At 42.6% G+C, this 18,369-nt stretch overlaps 1 protein-coding gene across 1 annotated transcript in view; it reads right to left on the bottom strand.

Moving 5' to 3' along the window:
- The window catches only part of LOC137046761 (von Willebrand factor A domain-containing protein 5A-like), a 36,924-nt gene that overhangs the window by 7,592 nt on the left and 10,963 nt on the right, over nucleotides 1-18,369 (bottom strand). The window contains exons 8-17 of the mRNA XM_067424155.1: nucleotides 16,215-16,303; nucleotides 15,902-16,046; nucleotides 15,743-15,822; nucleotides 14,899-15,013; nucleotides 14,661-14,819; nucleotides 14,318-14,421; nucleotides 5,067-5,284; nucleotides 4,734-4,814; nucleotides 3,200-3,244; nucleotides 3,009-3,107 (exon numbers count right to left, since the gene is read on the bottom strand). Coding sequence (XP_067280256.1) covers nucleotides 3,009-3,107; nucleotides 3,200-3,244; nucleotides 4,734-4,814; nucleotides 5,067-5,284; nucleotides 14,318-14,421; nucleotides 14,661-14,819; nucleotides 14,899-15,013; nucleotides 15,743-15,822; nucleotides 15,902-16,046; nucleotides 16,215-16,303 — 1,135 coding nt within the window. The remainder of the gene's footprint in view (nucleotides 1-3,008; nucleotides 3,108-3,199; nucleotides 3,245-4,733; nucleotides 4,815-5,066; nucleotides 5,285-14,317; nucleotides 14,422-14,660; nucleotides 14,820-14,898; nucleotides 15,014-15,742; nucleotides 15,823-15,901; nucleotides 16,047-16,214; nucleotides 16,304-18,369) is intronic.

Below are 18,369 nucleotides of genomic sequence, written 5' to 3'. Positions count from 1 at the left end.
GTGAACGAAACCATTCATTCCGTTGTGACAATGCTGCAGAATATCCAGAAGTTAAAGCCGGAGCAAGAACAATCTTTGTTGGGGTTTGTTCGTGGCCATGGTGTTGTGGCCCTCCTCCCCAACTGGGTGAATTCGGTAAAAGTTTAATTTTCCAGCTCGCTCCGTTAGTGATGAAGGAGTTGGCTGGGTAAAGCCCTATTTGGATGGTAATTGTTCCTTGTATTGCAATCATTTACAGGGGCTAGTCAGTTATTTTATTGCCGTCCGTTTCCCACCACCTGCGTAAAAATCCAGAGTTACCTACTGCTTTTGACAAACACCAAGGTCATGTGGTGATGTAATAGCTGTCAGAATCCACATGTCTGAGTTTTCAAGAATATATCACTTCAAAATTCACTGTTTATAATCCTTTTTGACCACTGCAGAGCACCGTACAGTTGTGCTTTACTGTTATTTGGATGCACTTGTTTCTGTAATTTCTTTAAAATTCTGGCATATTTACAAAAGCAATATATTTCATTACCGCTCAATTTTTTTTAAATAAAAGCACGTAAACATTTGAATTGGGCCGTTATTTATAGCAGCATTTATTGTCATACATACCAAGTAGGGCTGGGACAACGCGTCGACGTCATCGATGACGTCGACGCAAAAAATACGTCGACGCAAAATATGCGCGTCGATTCGTCAGATTCAAAATAAAGATGGCGGCGCCGGAGAGTAGTAGCAACCATAGATGTACATAATAAAGTATATTATGTAATTAAGTATATTATTTATTATGTATATCTATGGTAGCAACACGAGTGGCTCCTCAGACTTTCAGAAGTGCAAGGCTTGCGGGTTGGCCACAGTCTATGGGGTTGGCGCGCGGTGCGCACGGAGCATCACAGGCATGCGCGCACGCGTTTTGTTGTCACGGCTACATAAACAAATTTCTGCACACAGGAAGACAGATGTTTTGGTAATATTTGATGTATTTTAATCACAAAAACAAACGTTTGCATCAAGTGAAAGCATCGGACACATTGGCTACGTTACCTACATAATAAGCTGTTTTAAATTTAAAATGTTCAATGTCTAATCGCGCTGATGTGACCGAGGTTATCCATCCTCTAAGTGAGCAGTTTCATCCCAGGACTATTCCGGTTTTAAACGTAATATTGGCGCCCATAATGCACTCTACATGTAACTGTTTTCACTGTCATGCCGCGGATGCGCGTGGCGTTTCTGTTGCGGGTCAGCCACGGGGCTGCGTGGCGTTTTCTCTGCCTTTGCACACTAGAAGCGTGTCTGACGCGGCGCTGCTGCTGCTATTGATGCGGAGGGAAGCCCTATTCCTAATGTTAAACAGAAATAGCCTACTGATACAGCAAAGACAACGTCGGGAGTAGCCACATATCTATGGTATTGATGGCAAAATAGGCTACAGAATATTTCGTTCTGTATTGACAGTTGCAATATTTCAAAATCGATAATTGACGTTTTTTTATTATTACAATTAGGCCTATATCTGCATTTATGTAAACCTACAGACTTTCAAACATGAAAATGGAATTTAATAATAAGTATTCGTGTCAAAATTATTTATAAACATCTTTTCCTATTCTATTTTGCCTGGAGACGCTCCCAACACACGTAAAAAATAGGCGCTCTTCTATTTCTAGCATGCACGCGTTTTCCGCGCGTCACAGTCAGTGTGCAAACTCCAACCTGTTAACATGTGAGCCGAAACAAAACAAAATACGACACGCCACGCAGCCGAGACGCTCACGCTTGCAGTGTGTCCCCGGATTTGATTAACCAACTTGTTGATATTTAATCGATGGGCATAGCCTGTAGGCTGAGTTGCATACATAGAAAAATCGTATAATATGTTTCTTTGTTGTAGGTTAATACTTATTTATTTGTGTGTGTGTGTGTGTGTGTCTGTGTGTGTGTGTGTGTGTGTACTTTATGTTTTGAAGGTTTTATTGAATGCATTGTATAGTCTTACTTTGGAATTTTAAGAGCAATAAACATATATTGCAATGTTAAGGAATTCGTTTTTTCATTCAGATAATTAAATCAACATGTATAAATTGCTATTAGGCAATTAATGGGGAGATAATCGGTAATCGAATCGAATCGTAACCGAATCGGACAGGAAAAATTAATCATTAGATTAATCGATGCATCGAAAAAATAATCGCTAGATTAATCGTTTAAAAAATAATCGTTTATCCCAGCCCTAATACCAAGCATATGATATTTTATTTACAGCATACAATCATGTTACGGACCACGTGAGCAGAATGTTCCTGATCACAAAACTCTCCCCTCCACCGTGAATAAATCACAATCTGAATGCACAAGTTTTAGGTTTTATCACTGAGGCGGCGTGCACATTTAATTTGATGGATTTCAATGTGAGAAGGGCACATGACATACTTCACGACCAAACATTAGCGATTGGTTATGGCAGAGCCAGAGTAGCTCTGGGCAGATCCAATAGTTTTTAAACTTCAACAGAGTTCACGCCTTCGCAGAAGTAAACGCTTGTCAATGGAGAGTGGCCAGACTCTCTGTACAAATGAAAATGTATGAGAGTCTGGTAAGACCAGGCTAGGTAAACATGGCCTTGGTCCCAACTTTTTTGAGATATGTTGATGCCATGAAATTGTACTCATTTTTCCTTAAAATTATAAATTAACTCAGTTTAAACATTTCATATGTCATCTATGTTGTATTCTGAATGGAGTTTGTAACAATGGAATAATGATACAAATGTTTTGCTTTGTGTTTTCAGGAGGTCTAACAGTGTTCAGGTCAGAAACTGAAGTGTGCTTAAGATGGATTTACCCATAAATGCTTTATCCGTGATTATTATTAACTCTAGTTACTGTTGTACACTTGACAGACACAAAATGACGTGACCAATTGGGATTAACAGAAGGTCCGTATTACATCACACATCCTGTCTGATTAGAGTCATGTTTTCAGATCCTGAGCCGGATGTGCTGATTTACCTGGATCTGATGCAGCGTCGGACTCAACCATCTTTTTTTCCTTTAATTTAGTTTTTCTTAATGGAAAAATCGGGCGATCTTCAGACACTGATTCAAGCACTTGATAAAACCAATCAAAGAGGGACATTCAGAAAAAGACCATTAGGTTAATATAAAAAAAGAAAAGCTCAGTGAAGCATATCTTGTCTTACTCAATGCAGAATCAGATGCCATCATGGGATCAGATGCCGGCATTGCTAAAAAAAAAAAAAAACAGAGAGACTGATAAGAGCATGAGCTAAAAACAGTGACATTCAGCTAAAAGACAAGATGAAGATACACATTCAGAACAGATCAACACAAGTTGAGTGAAGTGTGTCTAAAATTCTTTTACACTACATTATATGTCATGTCATCATGAGACTGCATTTCTAAGAATAGAGAGAAAAAAGATAACATACACTTTAAAAACACATGAAATCGCTCCAAACCAACTCCTGACACGCACACACACAAACACTCACACTTACGCACACTCACGCGCACACACACACACACACACACACACACACACACACAAACACTCACACTTACGCACGCTCACGCACACACACACACACACACACACACACACACACACACACACACACACACACACACACACACACACACACACACACACACAAACACTCACACTTCCGCACACTCACGCGCACACACACACACACACACACACACACACACACACTGCCCCTAATCCTACCAATCACAGGAAACGTTCTGCATTTTTACTTTCTCCAGAAAACTCATCCTGTGTGATTTAGGGTGTACTCACACTAGGCACGGTTGCCATGAACTGGGCCGGAGTACGAATGTCCCCCCTCCCTACTCCCCCGCTGGCCTGCACTCACATAGGGGTTTCAGCATTCGTGCCGGAGCACGCTTACGTCATTATGGTGCGACGGTTTCGGGATAAACAGAAAGAGCGGCGCTCTCTGAACACAATGGAGTCCATTGCTCTGTTTTCTTTGTGGATAATTTTGTGTCGTTTGGTCCACGGTGGTCCACAGCCCTCTCACAGCCTGTTGTTAAACAGATGTGTCGCCTTAGTGGCGCGAAAATGTTCACGTAATCGTGCTGCTCGTATTATGAGGTTTGCAAGGTACCAGCTGAAGTGCAGCAAGGACTTTGCAGCTTTGATTACAGACTCCAGCACGGTTAGCGCTCACACTGCATGCGAACCGCGCTCGAGTCCAACTGAATCGCGCTCTGGCCCACCTCTTCCAAGCGGGCCAGGGCCGGCTAATCGAGCCGTGCCCGGGCACGGTTCGGAGCACTCACACTAGTCAAACGAACCGCGCTTTGGTAGTCAAACGCACTCGGGCACGGTTCAAACTGGCTAGTGTGAGTACACCCTTATAAGCCTTTTGAAAAGTGGGGACATGGGTAATGTCCTCATATTTCACCCTCTCCTGTAATACCTCTGTCATACCCATGTCATTATACACATTTCCTAATATGTCCTAATATTTTACAAAAACATGCCCACACACTCGCTCACACACACTCACACACAATACAAATCATAAACAACTATAGTTTATGCATTACCAACACACAGAGGTGTGTGAAGAAGAAAGAAAAGGTAAATCAAAAGAAGAAGAAAAGAAGAATCCACTGGAGGCCTTGAGATGGACTGACACACACAAGAGGCTAAAGGAAAGAACAGTGTGTATTATTTCTTACCGGCCATTCTCATAGGGGCAGATTTTCTCTTATGGGCACACATAGGGATCCTCCCAGAAAGTTGTACACACTGCATCAATTCTAACAAAGAATTTAATGTCACATGTTGATGACAACAATCTTACACTATTATGTGACATGAAACTGAAATCCTACAGATCCTAGAGAGCCAGTGTCCTGCAGAGTTTATCTGGTCCAGGTGTGTTTGACTGGAGGACTGTGTCTCTCTGGGATCTGGACAGGACCGCTCTGTTCTAAACACACACACACACACACACACACACACACACACACACACACACACACACACACACACACACACAGTGAACTTACGCTTGACTAGCATTCTCCTCTTCAGCAGTGGCCCTTTGATGATCTGTTTGCTGTCTTTATTGACGGCGATGAAGGCCGTGTGATTGCTGCTCACTCCGGCCTGAACACTGAGCTCCAGGATCCGGCTCCGGACGGCCTCCGCTCCTGCTCCTCTGGCCCGCTCCTCCAGCTCCAAAGAGCGGATCACAGACCGGGCCGCCAGCTGATGGATCGTCCGTCTGCAACAAACATACACTTGTGAACATGTGATCCGATATGGTAGCAATAATGTGAGCACAGGTTGTCTGATCCCACACGTGAGTGTGTGTGTGTGACTGTGTGTTAGAGTGTGTGCCTGTTTCTGACTGTGTGTAAGGGTAGGTGCAGGGATGGGCAGTATTTCAGATACATGTATTTAAAATACGTATTTGAAATACAAAATACTATTTTGTATTGTGTATTTTAAAGCCTTTGGGGGAAAATCTAATGTAATTTGTATTTAAATACATTTAAGATGAGTATTTTTGTATTTTCAAAATACTCAAAATACTTTGAGTCAACCTCTTCGTGCATCTACTAGTTCAGTCAAGACATGCCCCTCCCCCCAACCCCCCAACATTCATTCACATGTGCCGCAGCTGTACAACCCAGCTTTGGATCGGCAACTTTGCAAAATTGTTGGAATAAGGTGAGAATGTCATGGTCAATTCTACTTGTTGATTAAAGTAGCTTCAAATGTGTTTAAAGTATTAACATTACTGCATGTTAGGGATGGGTGACTGTGTGTGTGTTTGTTCTGCTGCTTTGCCTGCTTTTGAATCTCTATTTGATATAATTCCCTGTTGTTTAAACTGCTAAATATAACTCACTTTTCACCATATATTGTCTAATCTATGAATAAACTCGTAGCAGTACGGGCAGTGGTTGGTAACAGCAGATACAACAATGTAGAACAGGCAGAAGAGTGGTCAGAGAACAAGCAAGCAGGTCAGGATAACAAGCAGAGAATCACAGTCCAGTAGGCAGGCAATAGGATGGGCAGCAAAGGGTCGTAAGAGATAAACAAAGCACAACAGCAACAGAGAATCAGTGTCACGGGAATAAAGGCAGAGAATTCAAGAGCAAGTGAATAATTATCTTTATTGATAATATGAGAGTAGAAATGAAAGTCAGAGTTCGATGATGTGACGTCGATGTCGACACTGGCAGCGCAGGGACCCAATGGACAACCCAGATCTCTAGTCCGTGCAACCGTGAGTGAAGACCGCTGGTGAAGTGACGAAATCCCATGTTTGAGAAGATCCTCCAGGTGATGAGTCAGGCTAGATCCACCGCAGAGACCGAGAAGGTCAGGCACCTGCACTGGAACAGTCCTCATGAACAGAGCAGAGCGATCCTCCGTGAGAGAACAGAGCGAAGTCCGTGCTCAGGTAACACCAACGATCCTGCTGGAGAATGAGAGAATGCCTACACACACACACACACACACACACACACACACACACACACACACACACACAGGGAAACAAAGAAAACGATCTGACAAACACAAGTTATGATTGTGCCATCAATCTCCTCCCTGACACTTCTCCGCCTAAAGGACGGTTTTTCTCCTTGTCCACTCCTGAACGGCGGCCATGGAAAGTTACCTGTCTCTGGCAGCCTTTGTCATTCGTCCCTCTTCCTCGCCGACAGGGGCAGGGTTCTTCTTCATAAAGAAGAAAGATGGCTCTTTGCGTCCTTGCATAGACTATCGGGGGCTGAATGACATAACTATTAAGAACAGGTATCCTCTACCTTTGATGTCTTCAGCCTTCGAGGTTTTGCAGGGAGCAAAGTACTTTACGAAGATGGACCTCCGCAACGCCTACCATTTGGTTCGGATTAGGAAGGGGGATGAATGGAAGATGGCATTAAATACTCCCACGGGGCATTTTGAATATAGGGTCCTCCCATTCTGACTTACTAATGCCCCAGCCGTCTTCCGGGCTCTCATTAATGACGTGCTGAGAGACATGATCAACCAATTTGTCTTTGTGTATCTGGATGACATTTTTATATTTTCTCGTTCTCTCCAGGTACACATCCAGCACGTCAGGCGAGTGCTGCAGCAGCTGTTAGAGAACCAACTCTATGCTAAGGCGGAGAAGTGCTCATTTCATAACCAACCATTTACGTTCTTGGGTCATCATTTCGGTGGAGGGGATCCGCATGGACCCTGCAATGGTGAGAGCTGTCTCAGATTGGCCAACACCTGATAGCCGAAAGACATTGCAATGTTTTATTGGTTTTGCCAATTTTTATTGGAGGTTTATCCATAATTTTGGTCAGGTGGCGGCCCCTCTGTCTGCATCGACCTCCACGAGAAAACCTTTTTGCTGCTCAGGCTGCTTTTAATGAACTAAAGAGACGTTTTCTTCAGAACCTATTCTAATTACTCCTGATCCTTCTCAACAGTTTCTTGTGGAGGTCGATGCATCAGAAATAGGTATCGGAGCAGTTCACTCCCAACAATCCCCTCATGATCACAATTTACTCCCTTGTGCATACTTTTCTTACCGGTAGTCACCCACAGAGCGGAACTATGACATCGGTAACCGTGAGTTGTTGGCTGTGCGCCGGCACTGGGGGAGTGGCGCCACTGGTTGGAGGGGTCAGTGGAGCCATTCCTGGTCTCAACTGATCACCGGAACCTGGAGTACATTAGAACAGCTAAACGGCTGAACTCCAGGCAGGCCCAGCTTTTTTTGGTCGCTTTAATTTCTACCTGTGTTACCGGCCGGATTCCAAAAATGGTAAGCCTGACGCGCTTTCACGTCAGTTCTCTGCCCCTGAGGATATGGTGTCACCTGATACTATACTCCCTCCAAGTTGTGTGGTGGGGTCCATCACCTGGGGCATCGAGGAGCACGTCAGGCGGGCCCAGTTGGGGATAGAGGTTCCAGGGGGGTGTCCAGTGGGCTAACTCTTTTTTCCAGGATCGGTCCGGCCGGAGTTTCTGGAGTGGTGCCACTCATCCAGGTTAGTGTGTCATCCAGGGGTGAGAAGAACACTGGCTGCTATTCGCCAGCATTTTTGGTGGCGGGGCATGGGAGGGGATGTCCATCGGTTTGTGGTTTCTTCCTCTGTTTGTGTGCAAAACAAATCTGGTAATGCTATGCCATTTGGTCTGCTCCAACCCCTTCCTATTCCTTCCCATCCTTGGTCCCACATTGGACTGGACTTTGAGTCAGGGTTACCGGAGTCCAGTGGCAATACTGTGGTTCTCACAGCCGTGGACTGTTTTTCTAAGGCGGTTAATTTCATTCCCCATCCCAAACTCACCTCTGCTAAAGAGATGGCTCAGGGGATCATGCACCATGTCTTTCGGATTCATGGTCTTCCGGAGGATGTGGTCTCCGACAGGGGTCCCCAGTTTGTCTCTCACTTTTGGAGGGAGTTCTGTCGGCAGATTGGTGCTACTTCTAGTCTGTCATCAGGATTCCATCCACAGACCAACAGTCAGACGGAGCGAGCAAACCAGGATCTTGGCCGGATTCTCCGGTGTCTTGCTTCTCACAGTCCTTCATCCTGGAGCCAGCAACTCACTTGGGCTGAATACACCCATAATACCTTGCCGGTGTCATCTACTGGATTGTCCCCTTTCTATTGCTGTCTTGTGTATCAACCCCCTCTGTTTCCTTCACAGGGTCACGAAGTTGTGGTTCCCTCGGTTCAGGCATTCATTGATCGGTGCTGGCGGACCTGGGGCGGGCCAGGGAGGTACTGCTGCGAACGAGGGAACGCACCAAGAGATTGGCAGATCGTCGTCAGGCTAAAGCACCTAAATACAATTGTGGGGAAAGGGTGTGGCTTTCCACAAGGGACCTGTCTCTTAAGGTGCCATCAAAGAAGTTGGCACCGCGGTTCATTGGGCCATACCCTGTTGTCAAGGTGATCAGTCCGGTGGTGGTACGGCTTCGGTTCCCGCACCTTTTACATCGTGTTCACCCTGTCTTCCATGTCTCCTGCATCAAACCCTTTATTCATTCCTCTGTTTCCCATCCCTCTACTTCTGTTTCTTCTACTTCCCCTCCTCCTCCCCTGATGGTTGTGGGAACTCCTGCCTCCACTGTCAGGAAGATTCTTGATAGCCAAAGGCGGGGAAGGGGATTCCAGTATCTGGTTTATTGGGAGGGGTACGCCTGGAGGTACTATCAGGACTCGGGTTTGATCATTGCTTTTCCTGCTCTCTCTTTTGTTTCCCTGTATTTTTCCATTGCACCATAGCTGTGCTGTATTCTTAATCAGCACTACTGCACACCACTCTCTCACCTATCTCTCATTTAAGTTTCCCACTCTTGATTTCGGAGGCAGCTGTGCTGCATTAAAATCACCTATTTCTCCTTTCATTTTATTTCTCACACTATTTAGCTTCCTTCCTTATCTGCCTTCTCTTCCAGAGTGTTTGGACTGTTTTTCTGTCATGCTCTAGCCTCTCAGATGTTAAATCTATTTTTGTCCTGTCAAGTTTTTATTTTGTTTTGTTTTTTTCCCAGTCTGGTCCAGCCCTGCAGCTCGGTGTTCCCATCTCCTTTTTGGGGATTGGCTTTTGTTATCGAGTCTGTGGTGGTTCTTGGACTATTCCCTGCCCTGCACCTTGCTGTGTCATTTTGTTGGCTCTAAACCTACCTGCCTCTTGATCACTCGCCTGGCTTGCCTTTTTGCATTACTGCCTCACTGGACTGTCTACCTGTTGCTGACTTCTGCCTGTCCTTGGATTGTGTCTACAACTTTTTCCCCTGACGTGGCAGCTCGGCTGCCCAATTATATATTGTTTCCTTTTATTTTGCCTTTTGTCCTAATAAATATTTTGAACTGATCTGCTCTTGGGTTCTGTTCTTCCATCTAGCCCTCACACATAGATCATCTACGTAATATCATTAATTCATCCTTTTCATTAGGATATGTACTGAAAAGTTAAGCTGGTTATTATTAATAGGGGTGTAACGATATATCAATAAACAATTTATCACAATATAAAAATGTGACAATATGTATCGTTGATGGAAACTATGATTTGCGATATAGAGTTGTTTTATTTAAGGCTCAACTTGTTGTAGTAGGCCTATTTATGAGGTATAACTCACACAAACACAAATTTACAAATGTACCACAAATGTAACCTCTGTCGTCATGTACTCACCATCATTGTTTTTTTGTTTATCTTCACTGAGGGAGAGGTACATGTGTCTCTGTCTCTTCTAACTTCCAAAGTTTCTTTTTTCATTACATTTATATAGCGTTCCCCCCCCCATTACATTTATTTAGCACTTTTAAATGTCTATATATTACATTTATGTAGCGCTTTAAAAAATGTCATAAAGACATCGTTAAAATAACTAACCAAATGTCTAACCCAAAACCAAGTCTTCTGAAGAGACATGAGTGATGGCTTATGATGAACAGGGCCCGTATTTATCAAACATCTTATAATTACTCACAAGAACACTGCTAAGAATTGACTTAAGAGTAAAAAAATTATTTTGTTGAAGTTGCGCTCAAAAGTGTAACTTCAAATCAAGCGTCACAATCATACTTTAAGTAAAGTGTAGGACTAAATCTTAAGTGTCAGTCTTAGAGTGGATTTGCGACATTTTGCTGTGCCACAAACAAGATTTTGGATGATGCCGTAGGCATGAACCAATCACTTAATAGATGTCCTTATTTAAGAATATTCCCAGATAAATTCACATCGAATGGTGAGTTTACATCCAATACACATTTGACAATAAAGAGTTTTCAAGAGAATACATTATAATATACACATTTGAAATTAAAGATACACATGTTTTCATCCATGTCTTAATTACAGTGTTTAAGCTGGTGTGCTGTTAACTGACCTGCCTATATATCGCCTCTAGATGTTTTTTATATGATCAGCCACCATGGATTCCAAAAGAAAACCGACCTGGTGGGAGGAAGAAGTGATCGCTACTGCGTGCTGAATTAGTCGAACAGCGTTTTTTATTATTATTATAAAACCCAACATTAACCAGCGCTGAAAAAGATGATGTCTGCTCTGTCCAAACGATACTGTTTGATGAACTATTTGTCGTCAAACATTTCGAATACATTCTCCCTCTATTGAAAGATTTGCGCACCTCTCTGTCTCCTCAGCGCCATCACTGCCCCTACTGGACACTCCTAACCACTGAGAGACCTCTCGAGCTGTCTTAAATAACTGGGAGAGGAAGAGGGATTCTTAGCTTTAAGAAATTTGATAACTTGCTTTTATACTTAAGTTTGAAAGTAGGAGTACATTTCATGAATTCTCAGCACTTAAGACTAAAATAGCACTTTGAGAAGCTTGATAAATACGGGCTCAGATCACATTTAGTTTTAGTAGTACGATTGTTCCAAGCATTTTATATTTATTTTTATATGTATTGTGCATTAATTTTTTAGGACCCCTAAAAAATGCAACTTGATCCTACAGAATTACTCAATTACAGGCCAATCTCATATATTTCCTTTCTGTCAAAAATACTAGAAAAGGCAGTGTCTTCATAATTACCGTATTTTCCGCACTACAAGGCGCACCTTCAATGAATGGCCTATTTTAAAACTGTTTTCATATATAGGGCGCACCGGATTATAAGGCATAGAATAGAAACTACTGCAGTCGAACGTTTGACTGGGTTTGCGTTATGCATCCACTAGATGGAGCTGTGCTAAAGGGAATGTCAACAAAACAGTCAGACAAACTGACTATTCGCACGGAATTAGTATTATCTGGGGACCTCTGGTGATTTGTAATAATTGCAGAGAATGTCTGTGATCTTAATCTTGTGCGAATCGGCCATGTCTGTAATTTGTAAAGTAAAAATTCCCCCGCAAATTACGTACCATATTTTGGCAAACACCGAGGTCCTGTGATAATATTAGTCCCATGCGAATCGGCATCTCTGTGATTTGGCCAGGATTAGGCGGATCGTATATCACTTTTGCAAGGGTTTTTTTGTCCTGTGAGCATCTTTATCTTTCACGAAGAATGGAGGCTGCATTCATTATGCGCAGCGTTATGAGTTCCCGCACGGATAATACTTTCACTTTTGAATGAGTACCAATTTGGGAGCAAATTTCTTGAATGGTGTGTTTAATATTAATATCAATACTATTCTTAATGAAAAACAACAATAGAACAGTACAATGACAAGCTCGCTTAAATCGGCGCTTTTACATTTAGCTTTGAAACTCAATCTTCCGCCGTATATTGTCAACTTCTCACTCGTGATGAATGAAATCTGACTCCTGCCGCTGGTCTGAGCTCAGTTCAGTTTTTAATTGTAGCGTGTTCTCTAACTGAACTAAATAATTTGCATTACTATAAAACTATCAAAACGATATCGATACATATGACTGTTTATGATTTCATACAGCTATAACGAAAAAACATTTACAAGTCCTGATATCATAACCGGGAGAAGTCAGTAAATTCAAGTTAAATCACAGGGTTTGCTTATCACGTGCGAATGTGCCACTGCCACGCAAAACTCAGATGTGGGGGAGAAATTTCTAAATCACAGAGGTCCCAGATAATACTAATCACGTGCAAATAGGGCTTAAGTCAAACTTTATTAAGTGTTCTGACAACTCCGTTCAATCCCATGGTAACGTTGATGTGCATATAAACAATATCTCCCAGCCTTGGTAATCTTTTGGCAGTTGCTGCGAGACGGTAGTTCTATTGCGCATGGAGAGATTACGTCAAACGAAAGCACCAAGAAGGACCGCCTTGAAATTCATCGATGTTCATGTCCCGTACTAGTGCTGCTGCCATCATTCAAATAGTGACTGTAGAGACGCGGTGCGGCTTTGTAGTTTACCAGTCGGATTGAAACATTTTATTATTAAATCGTTTTTATTGGTTTTTCTTACTGAATAGTAACCTAGAATACTGTCTAACACTTGATGACTGCTCTGTCAAGCCCTCGTTGTCAGTGAGGAACCTGGGTTTGCTCTTTGATACCAATCTTTCATTTGAAAGCATTGTCTACATTGTAAAATTTGACATTGCATTGACATAAGCATTGACATTGTCAACCATCTGTCTCCTTTTTAAAAATTCTACGTACAATTCCCAAAACTGCACACACAAAATACAAAATGCCTTACATCTCCTTCAAAATGTAACACTGCATTCAAAATGCCATAAACACATCAGAATGAAAGCATTTGCATCAAATGGCAAACACTTATTTCATAATAGTACATTTTTGGATGAAAACCCTGTTGTTCTAAATCTAAAGCTTGTTGGTCTTTTATAGGCTTATATCCACATTTCAGCAGGTTCTACAGTGAACAAGTTCACTGTGAACTAATGCAATGTAGAAACAGAACATATTTATTAGGCCAAACATTACTGTTGTATACAGTAGCATACAACAAAACCATAAATGTATGCAAACCAAAAGTATATTCTAGAATACAGTAAAGAACACAATTCAAAGCAATACGTGTTTGCACGCATGAGGACTTAGTGTTATGCACTGATTAATTAGTGTGGCATTTTGATTGGTTGTTTTTGAAAAAGGAAATTAAGAAACTTCTTAGAGTTGTGTGTGTTATAAAGAGAATTGTGTGTTTTGCATATTTGGTGTGTGGTTCTGGTGTTTGAGTGTCAGGTTTCAGAAATTGTATGACAAGTAAGTATTTTGTGTGCAAGCAATGCGAAAAAACTATAAACATTGTAAACATTTTAAAATCTTGCTTATTACTTACAAAGCACTGAATGGTTTAGCTCCCCAGTACTAATCAAAATCTGTGTGTGTGTGTGTGTGTGTGTGTGTGTGTGTGTGAGCCTGTTTATGTGGTTTATGAGGACACAAATTTGTATAACTACATGGGTATTACACTGGTATTACACTATAAATGTGGTTTATGAGGACATATCAAATGTCCTCATAATTCAAATGGCCTTAAAAACACACTAAATGATGTTTTTTTGAGAAAGTAAAAATGCAGAATGTTTCCTGTGATGGGTAGGTTTAGGGGCAGTGTGTGTGTGTGTGTGTGTGTGTGTGTGTGTGTGTGTGTGAGTGATGGGTAGGTTTAGGGGCAGTGTAAGGGGATAGAAAATACGGTTTATACAGTATAAAAACCATTACGCCTATGGAGAGTCCCTGTAAACCACATAGACCAACATGTGTGTGTGTGTGTGTGTGTGTGTGTGTGTGTGTGTGTGTGTGTGCGTGCGTGCGTGCGTGCGTGCGTGCGTGCGTGTGTGTTACCCTGTGTCTTCCGTTGGTTTCAGAGTAAACTGGAGCTGGTTAGTCACTGGTTGATCTTTCAGTCGGTATTTCACAGTTACTGCTCCTTCTGTCTTTCCTGAACCCTATGATGAGGGAGTGACAAAAAGTAATGTAAAGCATTTGATGATTTTACACAGTTCTTCAACGACTTTCTTACACAGGCCAGTGTCGCATCACATCTGGCTTAGGACAGGCTGTCGGGCAGCGCAGAACTTTCACAGAACCGCACAAATCATTGACAGGTCGTATTTTACTCTTGTTTGAAACAGTGTGGCTCAGGTCTCCTAATGCCTTTTAAATTAGACAATTCAATAGCTTTGACCTGTCCTTTCAGCTGAGCGTAGATGATCGCTCTCTGACCCAGGAACAGGGCATTGATGGGTGGGGACAGCATGTCCACCGTAACGCCCTCGGGAACGCTCCAGTCCACAGAGATATTATCCACGGCCGGCTGGAGAGCAAACCGGAGCGACTGCATCACCTGACAGAGGAGGACAAGAGAGAGTGATGAAGACAAACCCTGAACATCTAGAGCTGGTTCTGTCCACAGCAGATCTTACTTTGGGCTGCATGCGGTCAGTGCCTGTGATGAACTGAGCATGACCAGAACCTTCTCTGGCCATTCCTGTGATGAGAGCCATACTCGCACCCTCACCAATCCCGAAGGAGAAACACCTGAAACACATGAGGGTCTGACATGAACTAAACCTGACCCACAGTAATATCACTACTGTATATCTGACATGAACTAAACCTGACCCACATTAATATCACTACTGTATATCTGACATGAACTAAACCTGATCCACATTAATATCACTACTGTATATCTGACATGAACTAAACCTGATCCACATTAATATCACTACTGTATATCTGACATGAACTAAACCTGACCCACAGTAATATCACTACTGTATATCTGACATGAACTAAACCTGATCCACATTAATATCACTACTGTATATCTGACATGAACTAAACCTGACCCACAGTAATATCACTACTGTATATCTGACATGAACTAAACCTGACCCACAGTAATATCACTACTGTATATCTGACATGAACTAAACCTGACCCACAGTAATATCACTACTGTATATCTGACATGAACTAAACCTGACCCACAGTAATATCACTACTGTATATCTGACATGAACTAAACCTGACCCACAGTAATATCACTACTGTATATCTGACATGAACTAAACCTGACCCACAGTAATATCACTACTGTATATCTGACATGAACTAAACCTGACCCACAGTAATATCACTACTGTATATCTGACGTGAACTAAACCTGACCCACAGTAATATCACTACTGTATATCTGACGTGAACTAAACCTGACCCACAGTAATATCAGTAAAGGAGGAGGAGTGAGACGTGTGCGCTCACCTGTGAGAGTAAGCGTGACTTTTCACCAGGTCCAGCAGCTCTTTAGTGTTCGACACCTCTCCATCAGTGAAGATGAACAGCTGAGAGAGAGAGTCAGTGTCAGGCTGAGGAAAACACCTCACCGATGATCAGAAAGAGTGTGGAGAAGTCTGGCTGTACCTGTCGGGGGTGATCCGGGAAACAGGGCTGACTGTAGATGTGTTTCAGAGGCTGAAGGATCTCAGTGCCGCCCATGTCCGCCTTCATGTTCTTTACTCTCTTTAGAGCCTCTTCCATCGTGGCCTCGCTGTACACAACACTCTGACTGCAATGCCACACACACACACACACACACACACACACACACACACACACACACACACACACACACACACACACACACACACACACACACACACACACAGTCTCTCATAAAACCAACACTAACCACACAAGATCATTCCTGAAGAACAACTAACATCTGGTTACTGACGGGAAAAAGGACTCAAAGTGAGAGCCGAATCCATAGATGTTGAAGTAGCATCCCATGGGAAGACTCTTCAGCAGCAGCAGCAGTGTATCCTAAAAAAACACATGTACAGTGAGTACAGAAGGGACAAATGTGCAGTGAGTACATTAGAGACACATGTACAGTGAGTACAGAAGGGACACATGTACAGTGAGTACAGAAGGGACACATGTACAGTGAGTACATTAGAGACACATGTACAGTGAGTACAGTAGAGTCACATGTACAGTGAGTACAGTAGAGTCACATGTACAGTGAGTACAGAAGGGACAAATGTGCAGTGAGTACAGTAGAGACACATGTACAGTGAGTACAGTAGAGTCACATGTACAGTGAGTACAGTAGAGTCACATGTACAGTGAGTACAGTAGAGACACATGTACAGTGAGTACATTAGAGACACATGTACAGTGAGTACAGTAGAGACACATGTACAGTGAGTACAGTAAAGACACATGTACAGTGAGTACAGTAGAGACACGTGTACAGTGAGTACAGTAGAGACACGTGTACAGTGAGTACATTAGAGACACATGTACAGTGAGTACAGTAGAGACACATGTACAGTGAGTACAGTAAAGACACATGTGCAGTGAGTACAGTAGAGACACGTGTACAGTGAGTACAGTAGAGACACGTGTACAGTGAGTACAGTAGAGACACATGTACAGTGAGTACAGTAGAGACACATGTACAGTGAGTACAGTGGAGACACATGTGCAGTGAGTACAACAATCACATGTACAGTGAGTACAGTAGAGTCACATGTACAGTGAGTACAGTAGAGTCATATGTACAGTGAGTACAGTAGAGACACATGTACAGTGAGTACAGTAGAGACACATGTACAGTGAGTACAGTAGAGACACATGCACAGTGAGTACAGAAGGGACACATGTACAGCGAGTACATTAGAGACACATATACAGTAAGTACATTAGAGACACATGTACAGTGAGTACAGAAGGGACAAATGTGCAGTGAGTACATTAAAGACACATGTACAGTGAGTACAGTAGAGACAAATGTGGAGTGAGTACATTAGAGACACATGTACAGTGAGTACAGAAGGGACAAATGTGCAGTGAGTACATTAAAGACACATGTACAGTGAGTACAGTAGAGACACATGTACAGTGAGTACAGTAGACACATGTACAGTGAGTACAGTAGAGACACATGTACAGTGAGTACAGTCGAGACACATGTACAGTGAGTACAGTAGAGACACATGTACAGTGAGTACAGTAGAGACACATGTACAGTGAGTACAGAAGGGACAAATGTGCAGTGAGTACATTAAAGACACATGTACAGTGAGTACAGTAGAGACACATGTACAGTGAGTACAGTAGACACATGTACAGTGAGTACAGTAGAGACACATGTACAGTGAGTACAGTCGAGACACATGTACAGTGAGTACAGTAGAGACACATGTACAGTGAGTACAGTAGACACATGTACAGTGAGTACAGTAGAGTCACATGTACAGTGAGTACAGTAGAGTCACATGTACAGTGAGTACAGTAGACACATGTACAGTGAGTACATTAAAGACACATGTACAGTGAGTACAGTAGACACATGTACAGTGAGTACAGTAGGCACATGTACAGTGAGTACAGTAGACACATGTACAGTGAGTACAGTAGACACATGTACAGTGAGTACATTAAAGACACATGTACAGTGAGTACAGTAGACACATGTACAGTGAGTACAGTAGAGTCACATGTACAGTGAGTACAGTCGAGACACATGTACAGTGAGTACAGTAGAGACACATGTACATTGAGTACAGTAGAGACACATGTACAGTGAGTACAACAGTCACATGAACAGTGAGTACAGTAGAGACACATGTACAGTGAGTAGAGACACATGTGCAGTTAGTACAACAGTCACATGTACAGTGAGTACAGTAGAGACAAATGTACAGTGAGTACAGTAGAGACACATGTACAGTGAGAACAGTGGAGACACATGTGCAGTGAGTACAACAATCACATGTACAGTGAGTACAGTAGAGACACGTGTACAGTGAGTACAGTAGAGACACATGTGCAGTGAGTACAACAGTCACATGTACAGTGAGTACAGTAGAGACATGTACAGT

The sequence above is a fragment of the Pseudorasbora parva genome, chromosome 18 (genome assembly GCF_024679245.1).
Source record: "Pseudorasbora parva isolate DD20220531a chromosome 18, ASM2467924v1, whole genome shotgun sequence".
Taxonomy (NCBI): domain Eukaryota; kingdom Metazoa; phylum Chordata; class Actinopteri; order Cypriniformes; family Gobionidae; genus Pseudorasbora; species Pseudorasbora parva.
The sequence above is the reverse complement of the archived record's forward strand: the minus strand, read 5'-3'. Positions and strand labels throughout refer to the sequence as shown.